This window comes from Pleurodeles waltl, chromosome 12 (genome assembly GCF_031143425.1).
Source record: "Pleurodeles waltl isolate 20211129_DDA chromosome 12, aPleWal1.hap1.20221129, whole genome shotgun sequence".
NCBI classification, from domain to species: Eukaryota; Metazoa; Chordata; class Amphibia; order Caudata; family Salamandridae; genus Pleurodeles; species Pleurodeles waltl.
Genome location: NC_090451.1, coordinates 54,764,496 through 54,783,837, shown reverse-complemented (window position 1 = coordinate 54,783,837; position 19,342 = coordinate 54,764,496). Strand labels below are relative to the sequence as shown.

Genomic DNA, 19,342 nt, shown 5'->3' with positions numbered 1-19,342 from the left:
TATTGAGACAGCCAAACACCCTTATACTCATGTGCTGGTGTCCTCAAACCTGCACATGATCATTCAGCTCTATGAGCGACGTACCTCAAGGAATGTGGTATCAGCCACCTGTCAAATTCCGTATGAAAGTTTATAAGTTTATTAGATATCTACAACATTTTATAAAAAATAAATGTTTTGGCATCTAACCAATTTCTTGTAAAATGGAGGCAAACATTTGCCACAGATTCTGTGGAAGTTGCTACAACATCTACCAAAGTCCACAGATGAAGTGGGCAAGGCCACACTCTTGGGATGCCCTTACATCAGTAATATACACCATTCTTTGGCCAACTAATTGATACAAGAGTCTTTCCCAAAGAAGTGTGTGAGGTGCTTTGCAAAGGTGGAGGGGTGACATAAATAAATCCAGTAGCAAAAGGTCTAGAGGGAGGTAATTTTGTGAAAACCAAATTCTGCACCCATGAAGTTTGCAGGCATATTATTGAAATAAGAGACAGGAAGTGAGTCTTCCGTTGAGGACTTTCCATGTGTGTGGAGAGAATACCCATGGTTGAGAACAAGGATTAGAATTCATTCCTCCTTCATTATGACAGATGCATGACTTTTAGAACCAAATCCTCAAAGACATGCTGTACTTAAATGACGTTACTCATTGAGCCCTTGCCTTATCAAACTTAGAAGCACCAACCTCGCAGGTGGTCTCTCAGTATTCTGCTGCTGTATAACCTGTGTTTATTGCACAACTTGACCTTATCAGCATTTTTTTGCCTGCAGATAACCGTAGCTCACAATTCAATTTCTGCCAAAACTGGTCAAGTGAACCTAGTAACTTTCTATTTCCCTTGTCTTTCCCCCTCTGTCATGTGAGTCACCCGGAATAGACTTTGGTGTCTTGGATTTGTGCAAGGAGCAATTTTTCACATTGTTTCAATGTTCCTGACATTGGTGCTGTTTCAGTAGCTTTAAAAAAGATGACCGATAACCTGCAAACAAAACTGATCCGTGCCTTCAAACTGCAGACACCTTTTATGGAAGAAACCTGATGGTAAGATTTGACCAAAAAAAATATGCAAAAACAAGTTAGAAGGGGCTGAAGGTAAGGACGTGTGAGAATAAAGGCTTTGAAGACCACATACAGTAGATGGATACTCTGGACAGATTCTGGGAATGAGGCAACACACTTCTATATTCGCCCCTTCCCCCACAAACCCCCCCCCCCCACACACACCACCACAAGCATTGTTTATTTTACACAGCAGAGTTGGATGTCAATATCTAAGCAGTAAAGTGTCCACATAAGGAGGTAAAAGAAAACAGGCAACCTGTTGGAGCCCAGATTTGATTTTAAGTGGGCAACGAAAATTATGGGAAATTAATGGCTTGGTTGGAAGACAGATTGGAGGTGTGGCGTCCACTGCCGCTCTCGCTTCTTGGGCGCATTGGCTTGGTCAAGATGGTTGTGTTGCCAAAGTTTCTGTATCTCTTGGTTAACCTCCCACTGGTGCTAACTGCGAGTTTTCTGCGGAGGCTCAGGTCGGCTTTGGTTCGGCTGGTGTGGGCGTGCGGGCAGCCCCTGATTTCCTGGGAGAAGCTGATGCTGCCGTTCAAGATGGGGGGGCCTCACCGCCCCTGATTTGGAGCTTTACTGTTATTGTGCGCAGGTTCACTTTGCGTATTTTTGGATCCGGCCTATTAGATATCTGCCTCATCTGGCGGCCGAGGACGACGCGGTTTGGCCGGACCGGCTGCCGAGGATTCTTGGATGTGTGGCCCGGACTCGTTCCAGGGTGGTGAACACGGCTGCGTGTACTTCTAAGGCTTGGGCTGCTTTGGTGCGCCGATCAGGGATGAGTGAACCCTTTGCTCCTGCGATGCCAGTGTTGGATGTTGCTGATGAGAGGATGTCCCGCGACGCACATTTGCGAGGTTTCCTTGTTGACTCGGAGTTGTCCTTGTTGGGGGACTGGTTTGAGAATGAGCGGTTGATTTCGCTGGAGGAGGCGCTGCGGCCCGGAGCTGATACTGGGCTGCATCGGTTATATTTACTTTGCATATATGCAATGCTTCGTGCACGATTTCCTGGTCTCTCGTCGATGCCTAAGACCTTCCCAGCGCTTGACATGCTGTGGCGCATACAGTTGCCGCGTAGGCTCATCACAAAATTGTATGGCTGCGTGCAGGAACAGCGCAAGGTGGTGGTGGTGGCTGATAGGGTTAAATGGGAGGGGGATGTTGGGGAGGATATTACTGAGGCTATGTGGAGAAGCTGCTGTGGCCATATGAGAGCCTTGTTGCCTAATTATAGGCTGCGGCTCATACATTTTAAATTTTTACACAGTTTATATTATACCCCTCGCGGCCTGCGTGATATGGGGCTTCGTGAGGATGCACATTGCGAGCGATGCCGCGCCCCGGATGCGGTCTTTCTACATCTGGCGTGGAACTGTGGAGAGGTGCGCTCCTTTTGGGGAGAGGTGATGCGTGTGATAGCTGGCGTGACTGGTTTGGATCTGCCTTTTTCCCCAGTGTTGGCATTGCTTGGGTTGCTGGATGGGGTCCCGTCGGAATGGAGGCGTCTGGTGGGCATGCTGCTCTTGCTGGCGAAGAGAAGAGTGGCGATGTGCTGGGGGCGGGGATGGGTTCCGCAGAGGGCTGATTGGCTGTGTGATGCTGCGTTTTGCCAGGAACAGCTGTCAATTTTTGGGGAAATGGCTCCTGCGTGCTCTCGCCCTAGAGACATTTGGGCACCCATTCGCGCTTTTTTGGAGTTCCAGGGTCGCCTTGGGAAGACTTGAAATATGCGCACGGACGCACCCCTGGTTGCTTGCATTGGATGTCGTCTCTTGCTGTGTAATATGTGCTGTTTGATGGATGCTCCTGCTACATGAGTCTGCTCTGCCACCTCCCTTTGTACGTTGTTGTATTTGTTAATGAGTTGTGCCTGGAAAGCTCTTGCATTCAGATAATTCCTAGGAGTGTGCTTCACGTTATTACTCTGCTCGATACAAGGGGGGGCGCTCAGACTGGCGGAATTGAGCATGTAGGTCCTTTGATTTAAAGGGTTCTATCTTGGCTTCCCTTGTGATATCATGTGCACACTGATGGACTCCTCTTGTTGTGTCTTTAGCTACCGGGCTAATGTTGCTGTATTATTGTAAATTTGTATAAATAAAATTTTAAAAAAGTGGGCAACGAAAATGAGAGCTGGGAAGGGTTAGTTAGTGATTTTAAATATTTGTCATTTACAGATACAGTTTCAAATGCTAGGTGTATCTGTGTAATTTTAATGTTACACGGTATTCTACTAAACAACCTGCAATTCACACTTCATTGTATTTCCTACGATGGAAGGAACAGGCTGGCTAATTGCTAAATTTCACATAAACTATTGATAATGCAAGTCACACATTCTAGATCCAGGTGCACAAAGAAATGGCCTTATCGAGCTTTCTATTGCAGCTTTTGGGTGGTTTTGCTTTCATCCCGTTTCGAAAATGTTAATAAGTAATACTGATTGGCATCAGAATGGCCCGAATTGGATAAATTGGTTAATATGTTCAAGGTTGTTACAAACAGGGGCCCCTAAAATGTCCTGCCCCGGGCCCAAAAAAACCTTAACATGGCACCTTTTACAGGACAACAGTTCGACTACCAGGGAGTAAGAAACGCTACTACTTGGGGAACATAGGAATGTAGTTGGTTGTGTGACATCTCTCAAGCAATGTTGAGTATCACACATACATTACTTTTTGAATCACATGAGCCCCTCACGTTCTTTAGTCCGGGAACAGCAAACGTGTGACCCTGTTTATCCAAAATGAGTGACAGGCCCAGCTGTTCATTGAAATGCCCTGGGCCAGATACATTCTTGAAAGCAGCGTGGCTTCACGAGGTAAGGGGATTTTTTTTTAAATAACACAGTGTTTTGGTGCTCTGGTTATATGACACGTCATCTCCAGTCTCGTCTATCGATTTTAGACTCATCTAAAATGTGAATGTTATCAACAATCTGAAGCAGCGAGAGTCCTGTGACCAATCCAACACCAATAAATAAGTAAAAGGTAAATGTGGTTTTCATTTCACGTGCGGAACAAACGAAAAAAATGAAGATCCTATTGCATTGTTTCATCCACTTGAAAGTATTTTACAGAATTTTTGGAGCCGAAAGAAAACAAAGGCAACCTACAGAAATATATATGTCTCCTTCGATTAAAATGCACACGCTTAAATTTAAAAGTTGATCCTCTTACATGCAGTTGGTGGTTCGCCTTAAAGTTGTGATTAAAAAAAAAACATTGTTGGAGTGCCACTAAAGTAAAATTAACTATTTTGCCTGCGCGTTTGTAGCGAAATGATGTCTCGTATTATGCATAGCACAAACGAAGAACCATGAAAAACATTCGTAAAAAGCATTTCAGATATTCCAGGTAGAAACGTAATTTAGTGCGAGCGATCACGTCGTTCCTTTGTTGATTATGGTACCGTTAATGAGCTGCCAGAGACACCCCCTGAAGCGGGTCGAGGGGGATGGGCACGGTCTGTCAGCGGCGGACCTTCACCTCACAGCTGACTGACCGTTTACTGTCACCTCGCGCGTCACACGCCAGGCTCATTTACATATATCCCGCCCACCGCCTCTCCCGCTCCCACAGGCGAGAAGGGGGCACGGCTATGCAAACGAATCATCGCCTCGCGCACCAATCACACAGCCCGGACTATTTCCATCCGAACAGGGACACTGCTACCAATCCATTTCCCTTTACCTTCTCCACAGCCGTACCCGACCGTGCGCTCTCGAGCTTTCGCCTGCGTCAACGCGCCTCATGAATAATTAATCAGACGGGGAGCGGGTGGTAGCGCCGCGGCGGCGGCTGCTGCGGTGAGGGAAATGGTTGCAAGATGGCGACGTTGAAAGAAGAGCAGAGCTATGGGCTGTCCTGCGGGAGAGTCAGCGACGGCAGTAAGGTGTCTGTCTTCCACGTTAAGCTAACCGACAGCGCCCTGAGGGCCTTCGAGAGCTACCAGACCACCAAGGTAAGGTGGGCTGGGTTTGTGCCTCTCAGGGATCATTGAGTTGTTATTCGGGGAGCGCACTACCAATACAGAACTACCGTGCGATCATTAAATTGGACTTTCCTTCTTGGCAATTTCGATTTAAGAATTGTGTATGTGGAATTTGTGTATATCTGTCACCATTTATTATTTATTTGTTAGGACTATGTGGAAGTGAAGTAATTACATTTTTGGGAGGGGCGCTGAAGCATATATTATTTCTTTGGAATTGATAATCGGTGGCTTAGACCAGTATTTGCTGTGAATCTGACTGCTAGTTTTTAGATATTTTTATACAGACGTTGATGTTTCTTGTTTGAGTCCCGTTGAACCGGCTGACCGTCCACTCCTTTCCAAGATGGCCGCCAGTCATACACGATGCTTTGATTGGTGCAAATACAGGGTCCATTTTGGAAAGGAGTGATGTTGTCTCTAATTTATTACCAACCCAGTTCTACGATGTATGTTTTGCGACCATGTTGGAAAGGTATCTCCTCGTACGTGATACAATTTAAGTTCAGGGTGCTTATTATTTAAGTTCGGGGTACTTATTGAAATACTCCGGGGCCATCTTGAAAATAAGTTTTCCCAATTACAGTCGACGGATGCTCGTCTGTGATAAATTTTATAATTTTAATAAGCATAATTCAATAATAAAACTGAGTTGTAACTACTCAGAAACCTGCTCCTCCTTGTCATGGCGAAAAATTAAAACATTCTTCTTACTAAACTTGTTTAGCACCACAGGCCACTTGTTGAACATCTGCAGTTTTAAACCAATCGTAGAATGTGTTCTAGTCCCATCGCAAAGCATTACCTTGGGTGAATCCAGATTGAAAATCTTTTCTTATGACCGTAGAAAAGTAAAATGAATACTCGACTAGCACACTGTTAAGGTGGATATTTTTTTTTATATACAGTTAGATACAAGTAAACAGCAGGATGAGTAACTATTACCCCCCCCCCCCCCCCCCCCCCCCCCCCCATCGAGGTGCAAGAAAAATGTACGGTTTTATGTTTTCATAACAAAGGTTACTCCGTTTTGGGCATATGTTCCCCAATTGATACGTGCACGTTCATCGTTACAGTAAATCCAACCGTGGATGTCCGTACAGTCCAAATAAAGTTACTAATATAATTACAATGAAAATGGAAAATGCCAGTTTTGCTGTGTATTGTTATGACCAAGACAGATACGCTGTCCGAATGCTCGAAAAACACCCCAGGCAAAGGACGGCGAGCTGTTGACAAAAACACATACCGTAACTCCGGAAAGGAAGCCTCATTCACTTGACGAGGAGACCTGTTTTCAGACGTGGTTTGTTTAGTTGAGTCACCAGCCGTCTGGTTTACAGGAACAGCTTTACAAGAGGAAGGCTTGTTTTCCCAGTAGTTAATATTGTTCCCTTAAAGGTGTCGTAGATCTAAATCTCGATGTGCTACACTTTTTTTTTTGGGGGGGGGGGGTGACCCTGTCGTTGGTGAAGAGGTAGAAACGCTGAAAACACACCCTATATTTATTTATTTTAAGTGTAATCTTTCTTTGTAGAAGAGTAGGCTGGCTGTTTTAAGTGCCATTTCTCACTATGTACTTTTTATTTTCGTTTTGTGTCTTTGTTATTATCAGCTATCTTTTTTGTGACCAGGCCAATTTTCTATGCTAGCATAATTTCACTGTTCTATTGGGACGTGCTGTTATCTGTCCATGTAGTTTAGGTGTGGTCATCTTGTGGATCCTAGAGAATGAACATATATCTCTCTCTCTCTCTCTCTCTCTCTATATATATATATATATATATATATATATATATATATATATATATATATATATATATATATATCTCCGTTTCATAAAACTGGCTTGTAGATCTGTGAACTACGTAATTGCCACATCAGGGCAACTCATTGTTCTTACGCCATTAAGATGATTTGCGCTTGTGGGTTAGAAAATCTTAAAAATCTCTTGATAGTCTGATTTTTAACTAACATTTGAAAATGCCACGCTCCAATTTGTTTTTAAACCTAACTGTACAGATTGTGTTGAATGAAACCCCATTGGTGCTCATATTAGCCTTTAAATTTCCTAAACTACTGTGCACACTGAAGTCACACAACAAAAGAACCAAGCTCACTCCCTTTTTTCAATTAGTGTTACCAGACTGGGACCTAAGAAATACTCTTCATACATCAATTACCGATAACCATAACTACGCAGTTGCAGTGGATGGCTTTTTCTCAAACAGCAGTGCTTTCAAAAACCTTCTGTGCTTTATTTTTTATTTTTTAATTATTTTTATTTATTTATTATAAAGCAAATTGTATTTCATGAAGTCAAGTGTTGATGTGAATCTCTCTTCTTGGTACATAGGCGAGTTCCCCTACCCTGAGTGACCAACCATGTTTAAGTCTGGTAAACAAAATGTCCCTGTGGTAGGTTTAGAACATTGAGTGGTGATGGCATATCATTGGTGGTGAAAAGAATCTATAGTGTGACCGGATATTTTCGTTTGTTATTTTGGTTGGAGCCTGCTGGCCCTCCTATGTAAATTTCCACTTCCGTGCGCTTGCCCAGTCTCTTGCACTGCTATCCCAAGTGTGTTAAATTTGGCTAAGTGTTTATCACATGCATGATGTCTATAGTGCTGGAATACATTTGAGTGGTGTGCTGTGTCAGTGTTGACAATCCTTCGGTCACACGGATTGTAGAACATCCAAGGGTCTTACAAAGAACAGGTGTAGCCAGTGAGGCACACTCATTCAGCTGGAGAGTGGTAAGGGTGTAGTATTTAGCTGGTGGTGCTTTTGGAGCATGATGTCACAAATACATTGCTAACGCATGGTGGGCTAAACATTTTTTTTAAAAGACCGGAGGAGTCTTTTTGGGAAGTGCTGTGATTCAGGGGCTGGTGGCAAAAAATTGATATCTTTAAGTTGCAGTTTGGTTTCTTTTCTTTTGCAGGTGTTATACTCACCCACTCAAGTGGGCGTGGGGCACCGTTCACATTGTAGGAAAGTATGGAAACATAGTTTTTATTTCAGTGTTATTTTTTTTATTTTTTGGAAACCATTAAGCTGTCTGCAGATTTATTTCTCAGAAGTGTATAGCTTTCTGGATTCACCAGTGAGTTTCACACATTTACACCACAAACTGCAAGCAGATTAAAACTACAAACTATGGGGAAAATGGATCACAACTTAAAAAAAAAAAAATACTAAGTCTGCAATAAAATTGCTGTTTGGGTGTTTTTTAATTTTCTTATTTATTATAACAAAAGCGATTGTTCTTGAAAGCTTGCAAATGATGCCAGTGCAAACTTTTTTGTTGATGCCGTTTTAAAACGAGCATTGGCTAAGACCATAGGTTCTACCTATGCAGGAGGTATTATTTTTGGCAATGTGTATTAGTCATTAGGTACACTACTGTAGCTACTGTTTAGCATGGCCAGCAGTGGGGTGGAGTAGATTGGAGTGGGTATGTTGGGTAGATAAGCGTTGTAGATTGGAGTGGGGTAGATTGAATTAGGGTAGGGTGGAGTGGGATATATGGGGTAGATTGGAGTAGGATATTTTAGGGAAGGGTCGAGTGAGGTGGAATGGATTAGAGCGGAGTCGATGGGGTAGATATGGTGGATTGCAGTAGGGTAGGATGGATTGGGGTGGGTTGAAGTGGAGTCATGTGGTGGGTTGGATAGTGTGGTAGAGTAGGTAGATTAGTGTGGGTTAGACTGGGATGGGGCGGGGTACAGTGGAGTGAGGTATACTGGAATAGGGTAAAGTGGGGTCGATTTGGATGGTTAGATTGAAGTAGGGTCGATTGTGTTAGAGCGGAATGGGGTAGACAGTAAAGGTGAGGTGGGGTAGATTAGGGTACATTGGATTGAACTAGAGTTAGATTGTAGTGGGGTGAGTGGAGGGGCATGTTGTGGAAGGAGTGGCGTAGATTGGAGTGGCATGGAGTCCAGTGTCGTAGAGCATCTTACAGTGAAGGTGTGAGGAGTGGCATGTTGTGGAGTGTTGTATAATGGCATGGCATAGAGTAGGAGGACCGACATGGAGTTGCGTAGTGTGGAGTATGCACAGTGTGTTAGCGCACTGCCGTTACTTGCAACAATTTCTTTTCTGCTGCAAGAACTTATTCCACAATTCACTTACTGTGCATTAGCTTGTCTGCCTCAACTTAATGCATGATAAAATTGAGCAAAGGATAAAGACTTCTAAGCTCTGGACTACCTAGTGAGACATTATAGAATGTTTTATATGTTAAGAAGGTGATCTAACCTAAATGATCACTTCCCTATGTTTAGTAAATTGTACATGCTCTTGGATAACTTCAACCCCTCGGGTGACCTGGACATAACTGTTACGTCCAGACAGGGGCCCACAGGGGAAGGCCTAGACTCCAGGGATACATTTTGTTTTTTTAGATTTTTTTTATATGTGGGGAGCGACCCCTTAGGCAAGGGTCGCTCCCCGGGGGGGGCAAAATTAATTTTATGCCATTGGGGGTAGATCAGCTTATTTTTATTAGGCCAGTCTGCCCCCAAAGGGGCAAGGGGAGGCAGAAACCACTAGACACCAGATATATATATATATATATATATATATATATTTTCATTGAGGGGAGTGGCCCCTCGGTAAAGGGGGGGGGGGTTTGGCCTTTTCTGCTATTATAATTAGGCCAATCTGCCCTGGAAAGGGTTGGGGGTGGGCAGAAACCCCTAGACACCAGAGAGATATATATTTTTATGTTTACTTTTGTTTTTTATATATGGGGAGCGACCCCGTAGGCAAGGGTTGCTCCCCTGGGGGGGGTCAAATTGTATTTAGGCCATTTCTGCCACCCTTGGGGGCAGATTGGCCTATTTTTGTTAGGCCAATCTGCCCCCAAGGCGGGGAGAAACCACTAGACACCAGTAATTTTTTTTTTTTTGCTTCAATTTCATGCAAGGGGAGTGACCCCTTAGGGAAGGGTCCTTCCCCTGGGGGGCAAGTTTATTTTATGCCATTTTATTAGACCGATCTGCCCCCAAGGGGGGCAGAAACCACTAGGCACCAGGGAGTATTTTTTATTTATTTTTTATTTTTTTGCGCCAATTTCACTCAAGGGGAGCGACCCCTTAGGCGCAGGGTGGCGGCAAATTTTAGGCCATTTCTGCTCCCCTTGGGGGTAGAAACCACTTAGGCACCAGGGACTGGTGTTTGTATGTGTGTGTTTTGTTTGGGGGGGGGGGGGGGGGGGGCAGCCCCTTGGGCAAGGGTTGCTCCCCATGGGGGCACATTACTGTTGGCCAGATCGGCCTATTTTTGGAAGGCCCATCTGACCCCAAGGGGGGCGGAAAGCCCACCAGAGATGAATTCCCCCCTCCCACCCCATAATAAGAGGGGTGGGGGTATGGTCATACCCCCACCCCAAATAAATGGGGCCAAAGTTGTTCTGCCCACCGGTGGGTAGATGGGGCATTTACTCTGGATCCCCTCCCTGTGGGGGGGAGGGGAGTGGGGCAGGCAGGCAAGAAAGCATACTAGATGCCAGGGAATTTAAAAAAATAGTGGGGTGGTGGTTTGCAACCAGTATGGGCCTGGCTATGCCCCCACCCCAACTGAAGGGGGTAACAGTCTTTCAGCTCTCCCGAACACTTAAACATCTTATCCAACGGCAAGCAAGAGGACATTTGATTACTTTGGGTTTTGGTTTTACATTTGGGCCATGAGAGCTTGGCTAACTCTTAAAATCGTCCCACTTGGAATGGTGCGGGCTGCACTTTTTGGACTTTGGGACGCTGCCATGTATGAAAAAAAAATCCACTAGACCTAGACACATCTGAAAACTAAACATCTAGGTGATTCCAGGGTGGTGTGCTTCACACCCACCCGCACCATTTTCTTACCCACAATGCCCTGCACCATCCAACTTTGCCAGAAATCACACATTTTTCCCACATTTTTGTGATGGAACCTTCCGGAATCTGCAGGAATCCACAAAATTCCTACCACCCAGTATTCTCATTCATACCGATTAAAAATTCTGCTGAACTTGCCAGTCTAAAATTTTTTTTTTTCCAAACTGCACTTTTGGACCCGCTTTGGTTCCCCCTCAATTTCAACATGTTTTTGGCTCCTCCCTGTCACAGGCACTTGGCCCACATACACAAGTGAGTTATCATTTTTACCGGGAGACTGAGGGGAATGTTGGGTGGTGCGGTGATCCCACACAGAAATGTGGGGAAAATGTGAATTTTTTTTTAGAGCTAAATTTGAGGGTTGCTGAGGATTCTGGGTAAGAAAACATTGGGGGATCCATGCAAGTCACACCTTCCTGGATTCCCTCGGGTGTCTAGTTTTCAGAAATGTCTGGGTTTGGTAGGTTCCCCTAGATGGCTGCTGAGCCCAGGAATAAAAACGCAGGTAGAAAGCAGGTAGTTTTGTATTTGATAATTTTGATGTGTCCAGATACTGTTTTGGGGCCTTTCCTTTCACGGGAACTAGGCCTACCCATGCAAGTGAGGTACCATTTTTTGCGGGAGACTTTGGGGAATGCTGGGCGGAAGGAAATTTGGGACTCCTCTCAGATTCCAGAACTTTCTGTTACCGAATTGTGAGGAAAGTTTTTTTTTTTTTTTTTTTTTTTTTTTTTTTTTTTTTGCCAAATTTTGAGGTTTGTAAAGGATTCTGGGTAACAGAACCTGATGAGAGCCCCACAAGTCACCCCATATTGGATTCCCCTAGTTGTCTAGTTTTTAAAAAACACACAGCTTTGGTAGGTTTCCCTAGCATGGCTGAGCTAGAGGCCAAAATCTACAGCTAGGCACTTTGCAAAAAACACGTCAGATTTCAATTTCACGAGCATTAGGCCTAACCACGCAAGTGAGGTACCATTTTTATCAGGAGACTTGGAGGAACACAGCCTTCCAAATGTAAGATAGTGTGTAAAAAAGACATCTATTTGAGAAGTGCCCTGTAATTCACATGCTAGTATGGGCACCTCGGAATTCAGAGATGTGCAAATAACCACTGCTTCTCAACACATTATCTTGTACCCATTTTGGAAATAGAAAGGTTTTCTTGATACCTATTTTTCACTCTTTATATTTCAGCAAATGAATTGCTGTATACCCGGTATAGAATGAAAACCCATTGCAAGGTGCAGCTCATTTATTGGCTCTGGGTACCTAGGGTTCTTGGTGGACCTACAAGCCCTATATGTCCCCGCAACCCGAAGAGTCTAGCAGATGTAACTGTATATTGCTTTAAAAAATCTGTCATAACAAGAAAAAGTTAGAGTGAAAAGTGGCTGCGTAGGATCTTCACAAATTACCTTTTGCTGAATTCCGAATGTTTTCTACTTTTCAGAAATGTTTAGCTTTCTGGGATCCAGCATTGGTTTCACAACCATTTCTGTCACTAACTGGAAGGAGGCTGAAAGCACAACAAAATAGTAAAAATGGGGTATGTCCCAGTAAAATGCCAAAATTGTGTTGAAAAATATGGTTTTCTGAATCAAATCTGCCTGTTCCTGAAAGCTGGGAAGATGACGATTTTAGCACCGCAATTCCTTTGTTGATGCCATTTTCAGGAGAAAAAAAACACAACAAGCCTTCTTCTGCAGCCCTTTTCCCCTCATTTAAAAAAAAATGTTTTAGCTGTATGTTGGCTAATTTCTTGGCCTCCTTCAGGGGAACCCACAAAGTCTGGGTACCTCCTAGAATCCCTAGGATGTTGGAAAAATGGATGCAAATTTGGCGTGGCTAGCTTAGGAGAACAAAAAGTTATGAGGGCCTAAGCGCGAACTGTCCCAAATAGCCAAAAAAAAAAGGCCTGGCAGAGAAGGGGTTGATAAATTACTAATCTGTTTACTACTTGGTAAGAATCCAAAAAGGAATTTAAGATGATTGTGAGCTGACATTGTCACAATTTGAGCCCACATTTTGGAATGTTGGTATGTGTGAAATGATAATCAAGCACTTGACTGCTATTTATTACAGCTTGTATTCAGCCACAGTGACTTGAGAGGCCATGCCATGATGAACAACAAAATCACAATTTTGATGTGTCCTTTTCAGAGTAGATTCATTTTTTTTTTTAATGCAAAGCAGTCCCTTTGTGGGTTCCAGTTCTTTTTTTTTTTTATTTATTTTTTTACAGTTACATGTCACTAAAAATTTATAGGCAAGTTATCACGAACATTTCTCTAACTGGTAAACTTAAGGTTTTCAAATCATAACTCACTTTTACTGTTTGTAAAAACGTGAACAAAGCAGTTCAGTTTAATTGCCTAGGATCAAACCAATTACTGAAGTTGGCCAACATGCAAAGGACCAGAAGGACTTTTGGTTCTGTCAGCTACTTACAGTACTGAGTAGAGTTACTGTTTAATTTGATCACTAATCAGAATCCAGTTGTTACTACTATGACTGTCACTGGGATAGATGTATATGATGAGGCCCCTTATCTTTATGGTTACTGTTCGTAACAAGCAGCAGTAAGGCCCGCTTGTTGGTTCCTGGTGTTTGGATTTTGCAGATACAAGTTTGGCATATCCAATAGAGGTGCTGTCCATCTTGGAATGTGAGTTAGTTTTTTTTTTTTTTTAATGTTTCATGGTTACACTTACCTGGTATCTAGTTATTTTGCTAATGTGGTGCATTTCCACAGGCTTCAGCCGAGCCTGTAGTGGCCAACGTAACTTATGGATGGGGGAGTCACACCAGACTGCATTAGTGATCTGTGTCTATGGGTTACGAGAGGGAGCAGACAATGGGACAGTTGAGGTATGAGGGGTGGGTAGGGGAAATGAGGATGAATAGCGATTTATGTGAGTGACAGTGCCACAGTAGAGGGAAAGGGAGAATGTTGCAGGAGAGGAAGGGGCAGTACCTGTGCTCACAACCATAAATGGCTGTCTCTAGCAAGACCATAAAAATGGTGGGTTATTTGAAAATTGTAGCATCAGCGTGCCTTGCATGTAACCCTTTCGAAAGACTGGCAGTGGTATGGTTTGTAGCTTGTCTGTCACTTACAAAGTGTAAGGTATCTCCATTGGCTTCATGTTGAATACAGATCTGCAGACTATATTTATTCTTTCTGCAGGAGGCTGGATAGTCCGTATTGTCACCAGACCAAAGCACTGCACACTTATTTTAGTTTGATTTCATAATGCCAGACACGTCTGAAAAATCCTTCGTGAATATTTCTCCAAATTTTGTTAGAGATAGCTATACAATTGTATTCATTATTAATTACTTCGAAAACATGATTTTACTTGTTTATTCAAAGACTTGTCACTTTGCTTGTCAGCCATGTTTGTGTCTGAAGTTGAGTACACCTGTGAGTGTAAAGATCTTAAGCATTACATACTATCATTTGCATAAGCTCTCCCCGTGAACAAGTTGCTTGCTATGTATTGATTTTCAAGAACACCACTTTATTTTTATTGACTTGTTACACATTTTAATTGGATATGCCGAAACCTGATTTCCAACAGGATCTGCATCTGCCGTATTTTTTTTAATTCCAGAGTTTGCTGTGATGCATGGCACCAGTGCCCCAAGCTTGGGGGACAAATGCTGAAAAAGACAGATTGCACAGACACAACACAATGAGGCTGTGCGTTTGTACATGTCTACGTGTTTTAGCACATTAAAACTATACCTGTTGGCTTTGCCAGTGCCTTTTGATTATTTATTTGATGTCGTAAAGGTTTTTACCATTTCCATTTCTGGTTTAGTTATGGGAGCTTGGTCTGACAATTCCAATTTGAACATTTTCTCAATTTGTATGTTGAGTCGGATATTCGTATGTGATTGTTTTTGAAAATCTGGTCCTTTGCAGATGTTTGTGGGGAGGGAGGTTTCACCATTGTAGTAGTGCTAAAGTGTATTAAAGCCCCAAGATCTACACTGCCAGAAGGCACCTGTGATGTGATGCATAGGAGAAGGGTCACTGGACTGAGATGCAGTAGCTCTTCTGATGTTCCCAGTGGTAGTGATTCTGATATTGTTTAGAACTTGTACCAAAAACATCCTATTGCCACTGAACGCTGTGCTTAAGCGTGTACAGTGCATTGGAGTGGGGAATTCTTCCGAAGTATTGGGGTTCGATGTGACATTTTAGGCTCTTCAGGAGTAGGTGTTTTGGGTGATAGTAACAGAGGGAGAGAGCTTTACACAGTATCTCATGTAGATGACTTGCTTTGTTTGATGTCAAGCAATTCATATGGGGGGGGGGCAATAGATTTCTGCTCTGGTCATTAGTAAGTGATGAAGCCTCTGAGAGGTTGATTCTTTTGTTAATTGTCAGTGTGTGGTGCTATTTTGGTACAGCTCAGTGCTGTGGGTTCGTTTAACACTGCTTGGGCACATGTATTTTAGCTTAGTTGCGGACTGTCTTCGTACCTGCATATGTGCCCTGATTTGATTTATTCAGTTGTATTAATTTTCAGTTAGCCTGCTTGCAGCGGGGTGTCTTTATTTTCTAATCAGCTGTAACTGTGATTCTGCGAAAACTTTGTTGTTTTGTGTACGCCATTTCACCACGTACCCATGTCCAAGGTTGACAAGAACAGTACATGATAATCCAGTTAACCGTGTTCACCACAAGAGTATGTAAACAGTCTGACTCTTAGGCACATGTCCACATCAGGCCTTTTAAATGGAATGAAAATGTTTCTAATTAAAAACTCTATAGGCCAAGGAACACCAGGGAGGTCACACTTGCCAGGGTTTCATCCACACTGCATGCCATTTCATTGCTGACCTCAGCCCTGTCTCTATAACTGACCCAGGAATCGGCGGGCAGACACCTTTTTTCAGGTAATATGGGTGGGTGCTCTTCTCATGGACTAAGTACGGACAGATTGGGCTATCTCGGCTATGCTCTCACTAAGGAGTTGAAGGTTAGGTAGAATTCATCCATATGTTATTCCAAAATGTCAGGGCTGTTTATTTTCTTCTCGCTGGTCACCACAATTCTAATTCTGTTGTGTCTCATTGCCCTAATACTTGTAGCTCACATATTTGATTGTAGATTGAAGTCTTTTCAATAAATATTTAAAACCATCCTGTATCTCTTTCTTTGGTCTGTGTGTGAGACCTATTGCAAACGAGAGGAAGGGATGAGACTTGTTGACCTCAATTTCCCCTGGGAAGCCACAGAGTGTCATGTTTCAGGCTGCCACAAATCGCCTTTTCTTCCAGGTTTGGGTGAGGCGCTGCTAACTAGCCGAAAGGGTTGGTCTGACAACTGCCAAGACTGTGTGGGGTTGACTCAGTCACCCACAAAGAGTGGTGCTGCCACCCCAATCCAGCAGTCTCGTTCTAACAACAGGAGTCCTGTGGCATCATATTCTCAGTGTTTGGCCGGGGGCTGCTTGTGGCACTCCTGGGCTTCTATTTATTTGACAGAGCTCTAATATTCAGAAGGATGTTAAATAAACCGACAGTAACTTACTTACAGGCTCATCGAAGTGAAAGAAACAAAGAAGGTGTCCTGCACCACTTAACTTTTGGAACAGCTTCATTTTTAAAGACATCTTGTAGCAAATGTGTAAAAATATGATCTATTTTTTTTTTTTAATTTTGGATAGACTATTTCATTAACCTGCAGAAACGTTTCACCTTACTCATCAGTAGATTGAGATGTTTTTATTTAAAAGTGATAGTTTTAAAAAATGAACGTAAAAATATTCATTACTCCTCTCACCCTGACAACATTGCCAATAGTAAAATAAGAAACAAGTCAGTTGTGATGTGGACACCGTGGTGGCCTGGGCTATTTATACCTGGACAACATTATAGGTCATTAAATCAAACATGAGACGGATTTGTAGAGTACACAGCCTAAACCTGTGCATTTCAAAGTGCTCCTATACGGGATAAGAAAGAGGAGGGAAAGTGAAATAAAACAATTATCTAGGATTACACAATTTAATCAAGTAAGGAAGCCAGGATTGATACCCGATTGTTTTTTTCTTCTGATTTCACATTGTGCACTTCTATTTCATTCCAATTCAGTAATCAAGTTACTACTTTTGTACACTTGACTTTCTTAAGGCACCGATAGCAATCAGAAATTACTCACCCCAAAGTGTGGTAAAGGGGTAGCTATTCAGATGCAGCATAGTACAGTACTGTTAAATAAACGCCTCTTCTTTGGAGCTGGGGCTTAACATAGAGAGCACACCAGGTATATAGGCCCTGTCCTCTATACCCACTGTACATATCCTCCCTCAAAACACCCTACTTCCACCCTGCTGACTTTTTGGTCTCTGGGGAGAAATGTTTGCAAGTGCACATGGTGTAGCTGCACTGGACTGCTAAGTAAGCTATCAACATTTCTAGCCATTGAGACCTCCCAGGTATAAAAAAAAAAAATTGGTAAAGAAAAGCACAGTTCAGCCGTTGTGGAGACCGTTTAAAAAAAAAAACCAAAAAAAAAACCAGGTAAGCTTTAGTAGAGCCCAGTCCTCTTTGTAATTAAACAAGGTATCTGTTAGAGACATCTAGCTGCAGATTCCCTACCTTAGAATTTCCCAGACATCAGACTGGATCCAAAATATTTTTGCGTGAGCAGTATCCCTGTGCGCTGTCTGGTGGCTTTGTTCAGTTCCATGCAGTGTTGGCATGGGAAATGGCAGCTCAGTCGCCTATATAGATGCCACCCATGTGCGTGGATGTCAGTTCCTTTCTTTGCCCGGCAGTTAGCCATGATCCGGAGAAGAGCTACCACTCTTTTTTGACATGTTTTTTTCGACATTTAGTTGGCTCTTTTTCAAAGTGTGTATTAGGAATGTCATCTGGGAGGGTTGTATTTTAGCCATGTAGCGCTTGTCACCGTGCCATGTCGGTTACAGACCCACACCTGGTGTGCTCATGGCTTCTGGAGCGCGACCGCAACTCCAAGTCGTGCTCGGACTGCTGGGCCTTGGCACCAAAAGCTTTGAGAGAACAGTCCTCAAAGCTGCTTGCAGCTTGGCAGTCGACGCCATTTAGTGAGACTCCTAGAAGGTCTTGGTCCCGATCGAGAAGAAGGTCGCAGGACTGACCCAGGAGACCTAAGTCCTCTTCCACTCCCTTGAAGTCCTCGGGACATTCAGGAGAAAAGGCACAAGAAGCGAAAGACGTCGAAGAGGTCTACAATTTCTCCCAATCCGTCTGCCCACAGGACTATCTTGGAACATTAGCATTCCAGGCACAGTTCTGCACTTTAAAGAAGCCATGCGCTGCGTGGTTGAGCGGGCGATCCCCTCTGGGGTGCCTTTGGGCCTTGCGGAGTTAGAGGAGGCCTTATTAGTTCTGCACCAACAGCTCCAGCCTTGGCTCCAATGGGGTCCATGGATCGGATTATTGTTCCGGACCGGCGCCGGTTGTGCCAAAGCAACCTTCTCCTGCATCTGTACTGACACAGATGGTCCTGGTGCCCCCCAGTGACTCGGAACGCCGATGCTGGCAAGGCCCTTTGGTCCTATGTTGTTGCCTAAGCATTTTCTGGAGCAACCAGGCACGAGGGAAGAGTAGGAGGGGGTCACTAGACCCTTTCGAATATCAGTTGTAGACCCCCCAACTTCATTGGATGGGTATGAGGAACTAGGAGATTCTAGTGGACTGGACACCTCTCCAGATACTGGCTTGCTCTCGCCACCTACCGTGGCAGTAAAGAGGGCAGTGTAGGTCCTTGTCCTTCAACTTCACTCTGTGGCAGTCAATACTAACCTCTTTACACAAGTGCTTCAGCCTGGGGCTTCCTCATCCGAACCCCTATTGCCCTTCAGTGTAGCACTGACTGATGTCCTGCTGGGAACTTGGTCCAAGCCCAGCACAGGGTGCAGGAAAGTGTCATCTTTCCAGCATATTTACCCCCACTTTTTACCCGATGTCAGTGTGTTTAAGACTGGGATCCTGGTAATCTGGGCCCCATTGTCTGTGCTCTTTCCTCTAAATTTGGTTGCTGATAAACGTTTTACACCCACAGTTGGCATACTGCTGCACCTATGTAAGTCCCTAGTATATGGTACCAAGGGCATTGGTACATCAGGGGTCCCCCATGGGCTGCAGCATATATTGTGCCTCCCATGGGGGCCCATGCAAAGTGTGGCTGTAGGTCTGCCATTGCAGCCTGCGTGAAATGGTGCATGCACCCTTTCACCAAAGATCTAAGGCTTGCCTTATATCCTGGTCACTGCATTTAGACTCTGGACGTCACCCCTCTGGTAGGCCTTTCAGCCCAAGGACATAGTTCATGTCTCTAAGTATGAGGGTACCCCTGCATGAGCCCAGGCTCAATTTCCTGGACT

General features: G+C 43.8%; 1 protein-coding gene and 1 long non-coding RNA gene across 4 annotated transcripts in view; one reads left to right on the top strand and one right to left on the bottom strand.

The window, feature by feature from the left end:
- LOC138268347 (uncharacterized) overlaps positions 1 to 6,396 on the bottom strand; it is a 73,287-nt gene extending 66,891 nt beyond the window's left edge. The window contains exon 1 of the long non-coding RNA XR_011199982.1: positions 6,317 to 6,396. This is a non-coding gene — a long non-coding RNA (uncharacterized lncRNA). The remainder of the gene's footprint in view (positions 1 to 6,316) is intronic.
- Positions 4,721 to 19,342, top strand: part of ELL (elongation factor for RNA polymerase II) — a 214,234-nt gene continuing 199,612 nt past the window's right edge. For 2 of the 3 annotated variants that reach the window (XM_069217899.1, XM_069217898.1), the window contains exon 1: positions 4,789 to 5,037. In XM_069217899.1, coding sequence (XP_069074000.1) covers positions 4,903 to 5,037 — 135 coding nt within the window. In that variant the 5' untranslated portion in view covers positions 4,789 to 4,902. Of the gene's footprint in view, positions 5,038 to 19,342 lie in introns of all 3 variants that reach the window. The other variant, XM_069217897.1, reaches the window with a different exon arrangement.